Source organism: Candoia aspera, chromosome 1 (genome assembly GCF_035149785.1).
Source record: "Candoia aspera isolate rCanAsp1 chromosome 1, rCanAsp1.hap2, whole genome shotgun sequence".
NCBI lineage: Eukaryota > Metazoa > Chordata > Lepidosauria > Squamata > Boidae > Candoia > Candoia aspera.
Genome location: NC_086153.1, coordinates 192053776 through 192068301, shown reverse-complemented (window position 1 = coordinate 192068301; position 14526 = coordinate 192053776). Strand labels below are relative to the sequence as shown.

General features: G+C 37.3%; 1 protein-coding gene across 1 annotated transcript in view; it reads left to right on the top strand.

Annotated features, from left to right (window-relative positions):
* The window catches only part of MAP3K20 (mitogen-activated protein kinase kinase kinase 20), a 120648-nt gene that overhangs the window by 84171 nt on the left and 21951 nt on the right, over window positions 1–14526 (top strand). Inside the window, exons 12-16 of the mRNA XM_063318168.1 lie at window positions 3404–3448; window positions 4887–4917; window positions 5631–5770; window positions 6855–6917; window positions 8268–8360. Coding sequence (XP_063174238.1) covers window positions 3404–3448; window positions 4887–4917; window positions 5631–5770; window positions 6855–6917; window positions 8268–8360 — 372 coding nt within the window. The remainder of the gene's footprint in view (window positions 1–3403; window positions 3449–4886; window positions 4918–5630; window positions 5771–6854; window positions 6918–8267; window positions 8361–14526) is intronic.

Below are 14526 nucleotides of genomic sequence, written 5' to 3'. Positions count from 1 at the left end.
TTTGTTAGTTCCCATGAAATCATTACATTTTTCCATTTTTGTTTTACTAAAATAGCATGAGAAGCAGTAGTAGCTTCCAGTCCTGAATATCTGCTCTACTTTTAGAAATTAGTAAAGAAAATATCCTTACTTTCTTTTCAAAACTTGAATTTAATCCATTTTTTATTGAAAAGCCTGCCTAGAGCTTACTTGATAGGTAAAGAATAATTTCAGAAATATCATAGAGGCAAACTATCATAAACACTTCCATGTTATTTCAGAAACTTGTAAAGCCTCTCTGTTGAAATCTGATCAAGCATGTTACCATTCGGGGGGCTGTTGTTTTCTGCTTTTTACACTTTTGAAATGTTTTATATTGATTAATAAGGAGATAATGTTGTTTGTATTCCAAATTTGTATGAAAATGTAAATGGAAAGTATTTCAACCATGTTTAGAAAAGTTGAAACTTGTTTTCTGCTGTGCTGTGAGAGCTCTGTGCCAAAACTACTACAGTGTGTAACTAGAATATAAAATTTGTATGGAATGTGAAATGTTCTACTTATGCATGGCAAGACTTTTTGTAGTTACGTTTTTTCATTATAGTATTTAATTATGTGATGTCTTGCTTCATTCATATAATGGATTTGCATTTTTAATTATTCACAGAACACCAAAAATGTAATCAACTTTTTTTTACAATTTGGTGTCATAACTCCTAGTTTGTTGTGAGCTGTTTTTCTTTGCTTCTCTGTTTCCATTTTTGACTTTACAATAAACATGACACCAAAAAAAACATACATAAAAAGTCTGCAGTCCTGATTAAAAGCATGATGTTTAAATTGGGCACTTAATGATACATCTATACCAACTTTTAATCTGGGCTTTGTCACTGAATGCATCGGAAATGTCCCTTATTACTGTTATTCCTCTTCAGTGTTTATTAACTCATGCATAAGCAGGATATGAAAATCATTCCTACATTAAAATAGTTTAAAAACAATTGTAAATCTCAGATATACACACATATATGCATTGTACAAAATGCTGAAGAAACTAAAAAAATATAAATGCATCATGGGGAGATACTGTGGCTCCATTGAAACGTATCCCTATGTCCAGGTTAAGGAACCAGTGGCTCTCCAAATGTTGCTAAATTATAATTCTCAGGAGTTCTATCCATTATGGCCAATGGTGAGAGGTGCCAGGAATTGTAGTTCTGCAACATGTACAGAGCTATAAGTTTCTTATCCCTGAACGCCCTGAGGTAACAATGTTGCATTTGTAAGGAGTAGATATATTGCATATTTGGAACCTTGCTACAGGGCTCATCTAGTCTCTATTCAATCAACTACTGTATACAATTGAGATGGAAAGGAGTACAAATCCTGATTCAGGCCTACTGCTTGTCACAGGCAACCATCCGCTACCATTCAGGGATGCAGATTGGAACACAGCACATCTTCTAAATGTGTTAGAGATTTTTATTCAGCTTTTCCTAAGGTGGTTCTAGCCACAGATTATGAGAGTCTCACACGTGAGGAGTTGAGGAAGGCCACAATACTGTAGAGAGCCTGCATCAGCCTGCACAAGAGGGAGCCTGCACAAGAGGTGGGGGTCTGTTACCCCCTTCTTAAAGACAGTGATTGTTCTGAGTGAAGAGAAATTACAGCAAGGTCTTCTAGAAACTTTAAGGAAGCCAGACTCCAACTTGGACCTTACAAATGGACACAGCTTTTCACAGTCTCCAATAGATTTTCCATGATATACATATCATGGATTCATACAGATAGAACAAAGGTGCTCATATCAGGCAATACGATATAGTGGTTAAGATGTTGGAATTGATTAAGTTACCACTTGACTATGACTTGACTGAAGATGACTTGATAATTTTGGATCAATCATGATACCTTTCCCCAACATTAAAATCCCTGAATATCTTACAAATTATAGTTCTAAATACCGAATCCACTAACAGTGAAGAAATCACTACATTAATAGCCCATTTTACTCTCAAGCTAATAAGCAGTAATTCATTCATTCATTCATTCATGGTTTCTTTCAGGATACCCTGCTGTATTGTCACCCCATGGTTTTCTGCTTTTCCTCGTCATTCTGTTGAATATATTAAATATTAATTGGCTAATTTGAGTATAGTCCCCCCCAGTTTGTTTTTGTACTTCTGCAAATTGTTTCCCCCACACCCCCAGGTGGTGCTGGTTTGCCTATCAAATTTTATTATTTATTTATTTATTTATTTATAATTTTCTATCCCTTTATTGTTTTTATAAATAACTCAAGGCGACGAACATACCAGGTACTCCTCCATCCTCCTGTTTTTCCCACAACCACCACCCTGTGAGGTGAGTTGGGCTGAGGGAGAGTGACTGGCCCAAGGTCACCCAGCCGGCTTTCATGCCTAAGGCAGGACTAGAACTCTCGGTCTCCTGGTTTCTAGCCTGGTGCCTTAACCACCAGTTAATGAAATGATAATAAAACGAGTTCACTATAATAATAAATAATATAATAATATTAAAATAAACTAATAAATAATAGTAATCTAATCTAATCTAATTTATAATAATAAAATGAGTTCACTATGGGATATACATAGTTTATGGGCAAGTTTGTACATCACACTAAACTATAATGTCTGGGCACTTGTAGTACATTTACCATGAATTAGTTCATTACCAGGAAACCAGTCTAAAATCAGTAAAAACCAAGGCTTTTTGATGATCTTACTCAGTTACTGATGATCTTACTCAGTCTTTGCCTATGGTTTCAGTCTCAGATAATAGAACTCAGTGGGGCATCCCTGCTGTTTTCCACCATATCACTAGTATGCAGTATTTTTCAGAACTAAGTATCAAATCTTGTGTTCATTTCTTTTGAATGACATTCTCCATCACTGCAGGATATTTAAGGCAATCAACTAACCATTCATTACAATTTACATAACTCACACAAAATTGAAAAGTGAATCCCAAACAGCCTCCTCAATACTAAGTTTGCAAACCTAAATTAGAATTTGTCTAAGTTTAAAGTTCAAATTAGAATTTGACATATTAATTAAAAGCTAGCTGATGATAATTTGGTTTACTCTACTTTGATGTTCTTATACACAGAGAGGAACATATGTGGAAGTTCTTATCTGGCAAATAAATGTAAAAAACAAAACAAACCCATGGTCCTGTTAATACCACAAGTCATCCAAAATGAGTTTGGATACAAATGACTTGGCTGAATGGAGAAGGGTTTTGTTTCAGAAAAGGGGACATGTCATCTTTTTATCAGTAACATATCAGTTAAATCCTCAAAATTTGCAAAGAACCTGCTAAATAAAAACCATATACTAGAGGAAAATGAGGAAAGAAAGACAAGAAAAGAAACTGCAGTTTTAAATGCATATTTCTTACACAGTTGCTGCCATCGTTTGATATTGGTGCGTGGACTGAAGAAGATGTGGTAAGCAGCCTTTATTAATTAAATCAATCTTTCTCCATTTAGCTAAGAAATCTTACTTTAAGCACAGGCCTAAGCCATGGCAGGAAATCTGTCACTCCCTTAATGCTGATGCACTATAAGTCTTTTTATTTCTTATCAACAACATTGGTTTTGATTACTGTGAGTTGCAATCTAACCACTTCTGGCCACAATCTCCCCATCTTTGGGCTAAAATTTTTCTGCTGTTTTGTGAAACACTTTTCTATGGCACTTTCTTTCCTGCAGTTTAACCTTAAGATGAATAATGAGGAGTGGACTGTGGAGAGAGAACTATTCTTTTTTTCTTGAAATGTCCTCCACCTGGTTCACAATGATAGATATCCAAGTATGCTAGATAAACCTCAATTCAGAATACTGGCAAGGAGAAAACAACATAAAGGGAGTCTTAGAAGAAAAGAAGGTGGCCCAGAAAAAGTTTTTTCATAGCATCACTGGAGAGGGGATGTTGGGATAGTCAGATGCAAAGGCCTATCTAACCTAATTGATGTTGCTTATTATGTAAACCTGTATTCCATCTGTAGACTCTAGATGGGCAGATTTTGGCTAGAACAAAATCTGTAGAGGTTAATACATATGGGCTGCTGCATTCTGAATCACCTTCCAGGGCAGCCCCATCTAGAGCAAACTGCATTAATTGAAAATATCCTTCTGTGCAACCTAACTAAGGATCTTAGTAATATGTGCATTGGTAGCAACTTAGATATTAGCATTCTTGTTTTTCTTATATTTATGGTCCTACATGGTGGGACTGTTTTGCCTTCATGCCTACCATTAATATCTTAATGCAAGTTTAAACATACTTCATAAACAACAGTGGGACATCTCTGCATAGGAAACATTACTCTTAAAATACAAACAATTGTGTAAAATGATGAAAGAAAAATAAGTATATTTGCTAATTTCTTCCTTACATTATAACTTCTTGAACTTGTCTTGATTTAAAAAAAAATGAAAATGAGGGCTGCAAACCTCAAGCAAATTAAAATAGAGATATTCTGTGTGGAGTGTAAGTGGTAGTTGTCTTACTTGCTCATCTCGTGCCCTGGCCAACCACTACTTTTACAAGAGGATCACCTTGAAGGTAGAGTGGGGACACAAGGGCAGGATCTGATCAATCTCTCATGTTAGACTGCCAATTCATCTTTCTGCCTTAGCCACCACTCAGTCTACATCTTCCTCTGAATTGGCAACTGATGAGAGGAGTTGGATTTGGCCCTGGTCGTAAATTTTTAATCTCAGATGTAAAATTAAAGTATGTTACTGTGTTTTTTACACAATCCCTATTCATTTAAACATCTTACAAGACTACATTTTTTCCTCTCAACATGTTTTCTGATTAGATGTTCCATACAAAGCTTTTTATGCCTCAGATCATAAAATCAATATCCTTTCTTCACAGTATTTTTGGATGCAACAGCTCGTTAGAAAAGGTAAGGCTCTGCATAAAGTCTAGCTCACAAGAGTTGAATGAATAAATGTATTGTGGTGATAGACTAAGCAAGGTTAAAAGGTGCTAATATAGCTAGGAAAAACATAAGGAACTTTTGAGTTGTCTTAACTTGTCTTAAGATTCAAAGGAACTTAGCTAACTTTCTCAGTAAAATGAACAGAACAAATCATCCCTCAGCCAAAATATGGGAATACTAAGAAGTTTTCCTGATAGATACTACTCAATTCACATCCTCCTTGAGTTGACAATTTGTAATAAATGAAGCCAACAGAAGTTTCAATTAATGTTTTCAACACAGATTTTTAGAGAAGCAAGGATTCCAATGGAAATTCTGTGTAAAAGAACAGAATCAATGAATTCTGCTTCCATGAACCTAGAAGGAAAACATTGTTCATTGAATGGAATTTTGTTGAAGCAGCAAATTAGCAAAGCAGAGGGCAGCAAATTAAAGCAAGAATAAATTCTTATACTAGTTTTCTAAATAATTGGTGTTTATAATTTCTTAATTTGAAAGATCACTGAAGGCTGGTACAGGCTGCTGCTGTTCTCATGTTGGAAATCTAAGTCACTTGGTCACAGAGAATGGAGTCTTCTTAGACTACAGCAAGCCCCAAAAGCTTGAGAGAGAGAACCAGCTCACAAAACTTGATCTTTCTCTGTCCAGATTTCTGAACACTGTCTTATGATCTTAAGGTGATACATCTGGCGATATGAGTATGTATGCTAGCTTGTTTAAAGAGCACCACATCACAGGAAAACGTTTACTTCTTCTGGAAGAAGAAGATTTGAAGGACATGGGAATTGTTTCCAAAGGACACATCATTCATCTCAAGGTACCTAAACTGCAAACTTGGGTGATCATCAAGCTGCCAAAAAGAATGGCTTATTTCAATGTTAAATTCTAAAGCTGACAGGTTATGACAAAAATAATTCCAGATTTACTAAAAAAAATAAAAATGATTGTATACTATAGTATTATTTCATGAAATGCTGAGAAAGTATTTCAGACATGTATTCATGACCACTAATAAATATATCCATAAGTCTATTTCTTGTGTTGTTTTGCACAGTGCATGTGCAACCTCTCACAAACTTCTAGTTATTGATGTGTTGGGCATAGATACTGCGAATAAACAGCAAGGGTGAGGGAGAATGGGAGATAGGTGGAGCTCTTTACTCTTGCAAAAAAAAGGGGGGGAATCTAAAAATTTGCTCTCTCACTCCTCCAGAGATAAGGAAATAATTGCATATACATGCAAAAAAGCGTGTGTGTGTGCAAACATGATCCTTGACTGTCTGGCCGCAGATGTTTTAGAGGCTGAGGGGAAGCAAAGTGACTGTGAATCAGAGCTCAGACTCCAACCACTCTGGGCAATGTTATAAGACTACTTCTAAAATTCTGTAGACGCTGTCCAGCAAGGCCACAGTTTAATGGAGATCATATGCATTGTCTGCAGATGGATCCCTGCTTTTTTTATCCTCAGCATCAGTCATCTTATTTAATGCTGACAAAACCCAGGGGATTTGCCATTTTACAGTCTGCCTGTAAAATTCTGAGCTTTTGCTCAGAATGGTCACCACCCTGGCACAGTCTGGCAGTTTCCAAGATCTTTGCACCTTGATAGGACCCACCAGATTTGGGTGCTTGACTCTGAAAGCTACTCTGCATTTCCGTTACCTGCTGAAATACTTCACCCACCACCGAAGGCTGTGTAGTGCATCTGCTCTCCAACACCAGCAAGTAAGGTTACTGGAGCAACAGAAAGGAGAAAACGCTGCTCTAGGAAAGGCCTCACCAAAAAATGCCTTATTGTCCCCCACAAAGTTGAATATTTTCTGAGATCTCTACACAGGAAACTGTTTGCAACCATAGGTATTATGCCCCACGTTTAACTTTCTTTGTCCTTTCCTTCTTAGACTGCCATTGAGAAGTTAAGTCAGGATTTCTTCAATATGTTTCATTTTCCACCTCTGATTAAGGTAACTGGTTTTGTTAAAATGGGAAATATATGGGAAAAAATGTTCGTGCTAATAGCCAAATTTAAAAGCATATTCAGGCCAAATACCTTGAAAAGAGTCTGTATTTGTTTGTAGCTACTGGAGAACTCTGAATAATCCTATGCTCTTGTTTTGTTTAAAAGAAAATATCCATACTGGCAGAAAAGTGGGCAGTTGACCCAGCTAGGTCAAATAGTGCCAGACTATTACCCATCGATACAGACTGGGAGCCTATATTACAGAAATTATTAAATTTTCATTTAACTTTCAGCAATCCTGTATCATTTTACAAATTAAGCAATCAGCAATAATGCCCAGAATTCTGCATGGTTTTCTCTATCACAATTCTTCCAGATGTTTGTTTGGTTCTTGCATAACACGAATCTTGTATAAAAAGTCATAATATGGCCCATTTGATCCTTGCTGGGTGCAGTGTAGGAACCCACCCATTCCAGTTTAGCATTCAGTGTGAACCATGTAATTTTGCCTTGTTGAATAGCAGTTCTTTTTTTAAAAATCTGAACCTAGTACTGTGAATTAATGTAGCCTTTTGATGACCATCTTGGCTGCATGATAGAAAAGCAAGATCTTGCAACAGATCTCCCTCTTTCTTGCCATATGACTGGAAGTTTCGAGTTAGCTGAAGTACATTATGAATTATGTCATACCGACTTCAGGGAGGAATTGCTTGAAATCAGCTGAGGGAATCTTGCATTGCTAGCTTATAGTTCCAGATTTGACAATTTTGTTCAAGAGCTACCCACTGAGTTGCAGTATACAATGTTCTGTAGAACTTCTCAACTTCTTAATTTCTTTTATGGCAGGCATAAGAAATTCCCTAGGAAAAGAGGGGAAGACAAAGATTTAAGGCATGAGTGTGCCTTCCAGTTGCACAATTCTGGACTACTCCCACAGTATTTGGGAGGTTCTTAACATTTTAAATTGGTTGGTTGAGCTTTGCACTGGTCATTGCTCATCCCTGTAGGCAGATACCATCAATGGGAATAGTGCAGTGTTTTCACACTAGAATAAATATTTTAAATCACTTGATAGAGACTTTCCTGTTCGATTTCCTGCTCACTTTTTGCCCTGCATTATATCTCTGCATAGAAGATACCTGACACCTCCCTTAGAGGTTTTCAGGTTTGTTTTCAAAACCGGAATAACACAACATTCTTTTTTACCCTCTAGATTTAAGTAGAGTCAGACCACTTTAATCAGGTGCAAAATGGTAAAATATTCAACTCAGAGAATAGCATGGCCTTGAACTTAAAACAACAACAACAGAAGTTTGAGGTGAACTAAAGTGACTCATTGTTCTCTCTGTGGTAGGACTCTGCCAGTGAAAATGAGGCCAGTGAGGAGAAAGTGCTGAATCTGGAGCTTGTTTTTGGCTACCATTTAAAACCTGGGAATGGTCCTCAGGTAAATAAGTGAAGATTCTCTTTTGTTTGTTTGCTTGCTTGCTTCTGAAACAGAACTAACCTGTCCTTAAAATCTTAGCAAGTTACTTCTTGACTCCTCCCTCTATTCATGTGGTGGTAAAAATGTGATCTCGATGCAGCCAGTTAGACGACACGTTGAGTCAGAATCCTACTGTGCTCTTCCTGAGCACAGGGCCAACAGAGGCTCTTTCAGACAAAAAGTTCTCTCAGTGTGCAGGACTTGCCTAATTGCATAGAGGTGCTCTTAAGTTGAAATCTGATGTTAGGAAACAGATTTGAGAATTGATGGGATAACTCATTCCATTGTTTCTGCCTCCCTTTCTCAGGGCTTACCTGTGACTTTAAAAAATTGCAAATAGTTGTTATATCTAAAGCGAAGAACTGTGATTTAATGTTAAAACTAGGATGTTAAAATAATTTCATGCTATGGTTAAGGTTTTAATTGAGTTAAAAGTCTTGATACATAAACTGATATTAAATTGTAATTCTCCATTAGAGACATAACATTTAACTGGACTTTGTACAGACAATAATTTTCTGTTCCCATTGTGATGCTTACCAGGGTTCTTTGACACTGCTGTTGTTTTGGCTTGTGGAACTGCAGCGCAATGTCCACATAGCTTGTGTCTCTTACGTATTTTACTGCAAACAGATGCAACATATATTGACCGTACCAGTGGACAGATCACAATCAGATGTAGTCTGAATACAAAATATTTCCCCTGGCCACTTCAGCACCTTCCCTTCCTTTTGCTTCCCCAGAACATAGCAGCATTTGGGAACATGCGCACGTGTATTTCTAATACTTGCATCACCATCTTTTAAATAAGTAAGTAAATAAAAAGAATGTCAAAATATTCCCAAATATTCTGGATCCTTTCCTAAGTCCTCGTTTCATGATACCCGTGTGCCTATGTTTTGCACTCATGAAAGAAGCCCGCTTAGCTTAATATTGGTAATATTGGTATTTTGAAGAAGGTGCTATTTTCAAGAAAAGCCTTTAATAACATTTTCTTTGTGTCTGTACTTTGCTGTTTAAATTCTGTGACAAACACAGGGCAGTCTTAAGTCAAGCAATCAAGGACTGCTATGCTCTAGAAGAATTTCATTCAACTTCAGTTTCATTCAACATTCAATTTAATTCAATGAACTTCAAATTCAGAGTCCATTGGAACTGGGTGATAATACATTTAAATAAATAAATAAGAATAAACTTGGAAATACTGGTGAGAGTTTCTGTAGACAGCTGCGGTAGAATCTGTGAGGGGGTCTCTTTTGCCATGGGTAATAAGAGATTTGAGTGTATATATGCACCTACAGTTAGAGTGAGCGAGCATGCGTGCGTGCGCTTGGAGTTCACCTTATTTTCACAATCAATCAATTTTTATAATACAACTTTAGCATTACAGGTAGTCCTTGTTTAGCAACTGCCTTGTTTAGCAACCATTTGCAGTTACTATGGTGATGAAAAAACAACTTTGCGATCAATCCTCGCATTTACAACCTTCGCAGGTCAGTAAAGCAAAGGAAAAATGAAGTAAGATTGTAAGCACAGTTAGGGTTTCACTTAGCGACTGCCTTCCTTAACAACCAAGTTGCCAGTCCAAATTGTGGTCACTAAATGAGGACTGCCTGTACTGGAATTTTTAACTGCAAAACTGCATTTGGGCATGTTTGTTCAAAGAGCTTGAAATTTTGTGTCTGGTTACACAGCTATTTGAACAACAAAGTCCTAATGATGCCAGTTCTACCATTTCTGGTTGTCTGGTGATGAGCAGTTTGGGATCAAATCTATCAAGATAGATAGACCTCACCTGAGATATTTGCACTGGGAAACCTGGGATTCATTCAATATTTGGTCATCTGTGGCTAAAATTCTACGCAGTTGGATATCGAAAACTTAATCCAGGTACTACCAGTACAGTCACTGTAAGCTAAAGCAGAACTCAACCATGAGTGAACTTGGAAGCCTCAGGTTCACTGTTTGGGTTACTCCTGGATTCAGGTTGAAATATGAATATTCAGGTTTCATTGGTGATAGAAAGAACATCTGCAAAGGCAAAAGTACTATGCAAGCTCTATCCATTCCCGACTTCATCAGATTTGGCCATGGTGATAAATGGCGTAACATATTTTATATAAGACTAACTTGTTTCTGCAAAGTTTAGCCGGTCCATTCTAATGAACAGAGCTGGTTATATTTATTTTATTTATCAGTTCAATTTATATAGCCACCCATCTCAGACCAGTGACTCTGGGCGGCTTACCATAAATATATGGTACATGTGACTCCCTTTTCAGAGCAGTTCCACTGGTGGCTGTTTCTGTTTCCAGGCAAAATTCAGGGTGCTGGTTATAACCTATGAAGCCCAATAAGAGAGCGAATGTGGTGTAGGGGTTCAGGTGCTGGCTCTGAAACCAGGAAAGTGTGAATTCTACTCGTCCTTTAGGCATGAAAGCTGGTGGGTGACTTCGTACCAGTCACTCTGTTCCAGCCCAGGCCACCTCACAGATTTGTTGTTGTAGGGAAAATAGAAAGCAGAAACACTGTATACTCTACTTTGAGTTACACAAAATAAAGGTAGATATAAATCTATAAATAAATGAATAAATAAATGACCAACCAACAGATACTAATTAAGTACGCTTGAGACTAATCTGTTTGAAAGACTGTGCAGGACTTCAGATTCAGTTCCAAAAAAGGTAATTTGAAATATGCAGGGGTAGAAACATAGCATCTGTTTGCAACTTTTTAAAGCAGTTGCATCTTTTTCTAGTGTCACGTGGATTCTGGGAAAAGACATAGCTTCTTTAAAGCATCACCATGTTTAAAATGTTGCTATGTTTGCACCCTGCATACTCCAAAAAATCTTTTTGGAGTTGAATCCAAAGAATCGCACAGCCCTATCTTTTAACTGATATATTTCAATTACTCTATATTTAATTATAATTCTGTAGGTTATATTTATTTATATCATTGTCAGCCTCATGCTATACTGCTCTGGAGGGAAAGGCAGAAAATAAATCCAATGAGGTGTTACTGGATTTATTCCCCTGGCTTTTCTTCAGTTCTGTAATGGATCTTAGGCTCAGATTAGAATCCATTCCTGGGTTCTGTACAAGCAACATAGAAAATAATCAGATAACTTTGGAACTAAATTTTCCACAGTAAAATAATAATTTCTGAGCAGTTGCATGATCGATTGCTTCAGTTCCTAGATTTATGCTAAGAGAGAGGGAGAGAGACTCCCATCTAAGCAGAGAGAGGAATGACAGCTTACATTTCATCTGTGTGGCATCCTTCCTATACAATCAGGCCACCATCTACATGAGAGGAAATAATGATTTAGAATGGTACTAGCTTAAACATTTTGCCAGGTTACTGAAGTTCTTGTTTATTCAGTACTGTCTCGAACCTTGACTGGAAAACACCTCTGATAGTAACTTTAGTCCACCTCCAAATAAAATAGAAACATTCAGACTGAGAACTAAAACAGGTTTACCTAGAGCTAGAGCAAACGTATTATTCAGTGAATCTTCTAAAAGAGCAATAATTGTACATTTGGGCTAACTATTAGGAATTCTGAGGTTGGGGTCCAGTTTTGCTCTCCCTGAACACCCAGAATCTTTTCATTTGCAGGGGGAATTGAGATTCAATAAAGGCTGCTTGCTGGGGGGGAGGGGGGGTTGTGGCAGTGATTTGCACACATTGTTCCTGCTCCCTGCAACCCTAGGGTTGCTTCCATTGATCAACAACATCTTCTGTTCAACTAGAGCAACTTTTCAAGGGCAGGGAAAGGAGGAGGAATCAGTGAAAATTGCTGTTGTATGATCGTCTTCTAGATCCACTGGAAGTCTATTGAGAATAATGAAGAATACTGGATCCAATTCAACTTATTCTAATTGTAAATGCTACTCCAGTGTAGAAGAACCTGCCTAGAGGAAAATTATGAAGCTGTCCACCATGACAGCTTTAAAAAGGAAAAAGAATGGCCTTGGACGGACACAGACTACCTTTTTCTTCAGCAGATAGTCGAACTATGTTATTTCTGGATTGTTCACATTAGATAGTTTCTATCCCCTGGGCCTAAGAGAAATAATAATGAGGAGAAATAATACAATTTTGTCTTTAAAAATAGTATTTAGGACATTCTACGTGATGGATCTATAGAGATCTCTACCGTTTCTGAACTGAATAAAGACAGAACTTTGGCAACTTGAAAACGCATCTTTTAAACTCTTGAAATCATATCTCAAATGTCTTAGAAAAATAAAGTGGTACTCTGTAAAAATGGTCATCTTAAATCAGGCACTCAGACTGTAAACCTGTCAGTGAGAACATCTCTATATAGCATCATCCCAACCCTCTGACTTTTACTGTTTTTCACAGATGCTGCATCCATGCAAGCATATAGATGGTACGGAAGCAGCCTGTGAGATTTCTAAATGTATCTTTCTTGCAGTCACTTAGGCAATGGAAGATCCTGAAAATCATGGGAGCTTCTCTTTGAAGCATCATTTTCCTTCGTAGAATTTCTCCGTCTAACCCACTGAAGCCTGCTGCTTTAAAAGTGTTAGAGACACACAGCTATTCCTAGCACCTAAACAAGTCGTTATTATGCATAAATTCCACCTTATAATACTTGAAATAAAGAGAACAGCAAGCAAAGCATTTTTCCTTTTTTTAAAAAAAAATACAGCCTGTTTTAATTACATTCAAGGACTTAATTCTGCCATTCTCAGCCAAAATTGCATTAGATTTGGGATGCTTCCCCACATCTGGTGAAAGTCCTCGTAGCACAGAACCCCACAACTTAAATATACTGATGCTTCACTCTATTTGTTTATTACTTTAATGAAAACTTCTTCCCTAATACTATTAAAAAATGGCATCAATAATAATAACAACCACCTGCTGTTTAGCAACCTTTTCCTGTATTGGTGCCTACTTGGCAGCAGCCTCCCTCGACCCAAGACAGGGGCCATTGTTAAGGCTATAACACATTTACATATTTTGCAATAAAACATCAGTTATTTGCATTACTGTGTCAAGTTTTATTTGATTCTTTCACCTAAAAATGACTCATTTTCCTTTCTTGTATTTTTTTTAAAAGCCAAACTACTCTAAGCTTGTTTGAGAATAATCAAAAATTGCCCATTTAGCTAGAAGTCATTTTCTTTTCAAAAGGCAAATGTTATTTAATCTTTCAGCTGCTCATTGTGCCATCATAAATACTTTCTTTTCAGCACAGTTGTGGGGACTGAAATGAGCCCACTAATTGCCTCCCATTTCGACTGACATGTGGTGGTTTAGAGGAAAGGGAGCACAGCAGGGAGAAGGAAATAGGAGCCTGAGAAAATGAGAGCTAATTATTTTCCCTGCCTCGTGTCAGGCTCTGTGTCAGCCTTGTTTTTACAAACTGGAAGGTTTAGCACTAAATAAAACAAACTGGCGTCATGTTTTTATGTACTGGCAGTGTCATGGAAGCAGCTGCACATCTCAAAGACAATATAATGCCTGCGTTCACATGGACACCATCTGACAGCCACCGTGAGCCACGGCTAATGAGGATATCGCAGTGGTGCCAAGTGAAAGGTGCTGAATTATGTATGATTCTTCATCAGGACGGCAATCGTCCTGTACATCATTATGAGACATTGTTTTGCTGAAAGAGATTAAAACATTCTTAGTGCCAGACCCTGCAACCTAAACAGGCGCTGAGAGGTTATTAATGGAATTTTGAGGGAGAGTTTCTTACAGATTTCTTTTGAGTTGGTTTTTTTTTTTAATCTCTTCCCCCTTCTCTCTCTCTCTCTCACTCCCCCCCCCCTCTCGTGGGACAAAGCAGTGGTGGGTCATGACACTATATATAAAGAAGAGAAGCAAATTAACCATACTTGTGTTCTCTCTTTTTTAAATCTGGCATATAAAATGTAGTGTAGCAGCATTTGCTTTCATGATAAATAACCCAGGTGCTAAGACTATAGATGTTCCTGTTCTTATTGCCTTTAAAACAGCAGGCTTCAGCAGCTGAGATAGAGCATCACAAAGAAATGCAAAGAAACAACTGGGGGCCCAAATTATCAACATGCTACTACTTTTAATATCAGCATGACTGTAATGGTTGCCTATTCTAAAACACTAT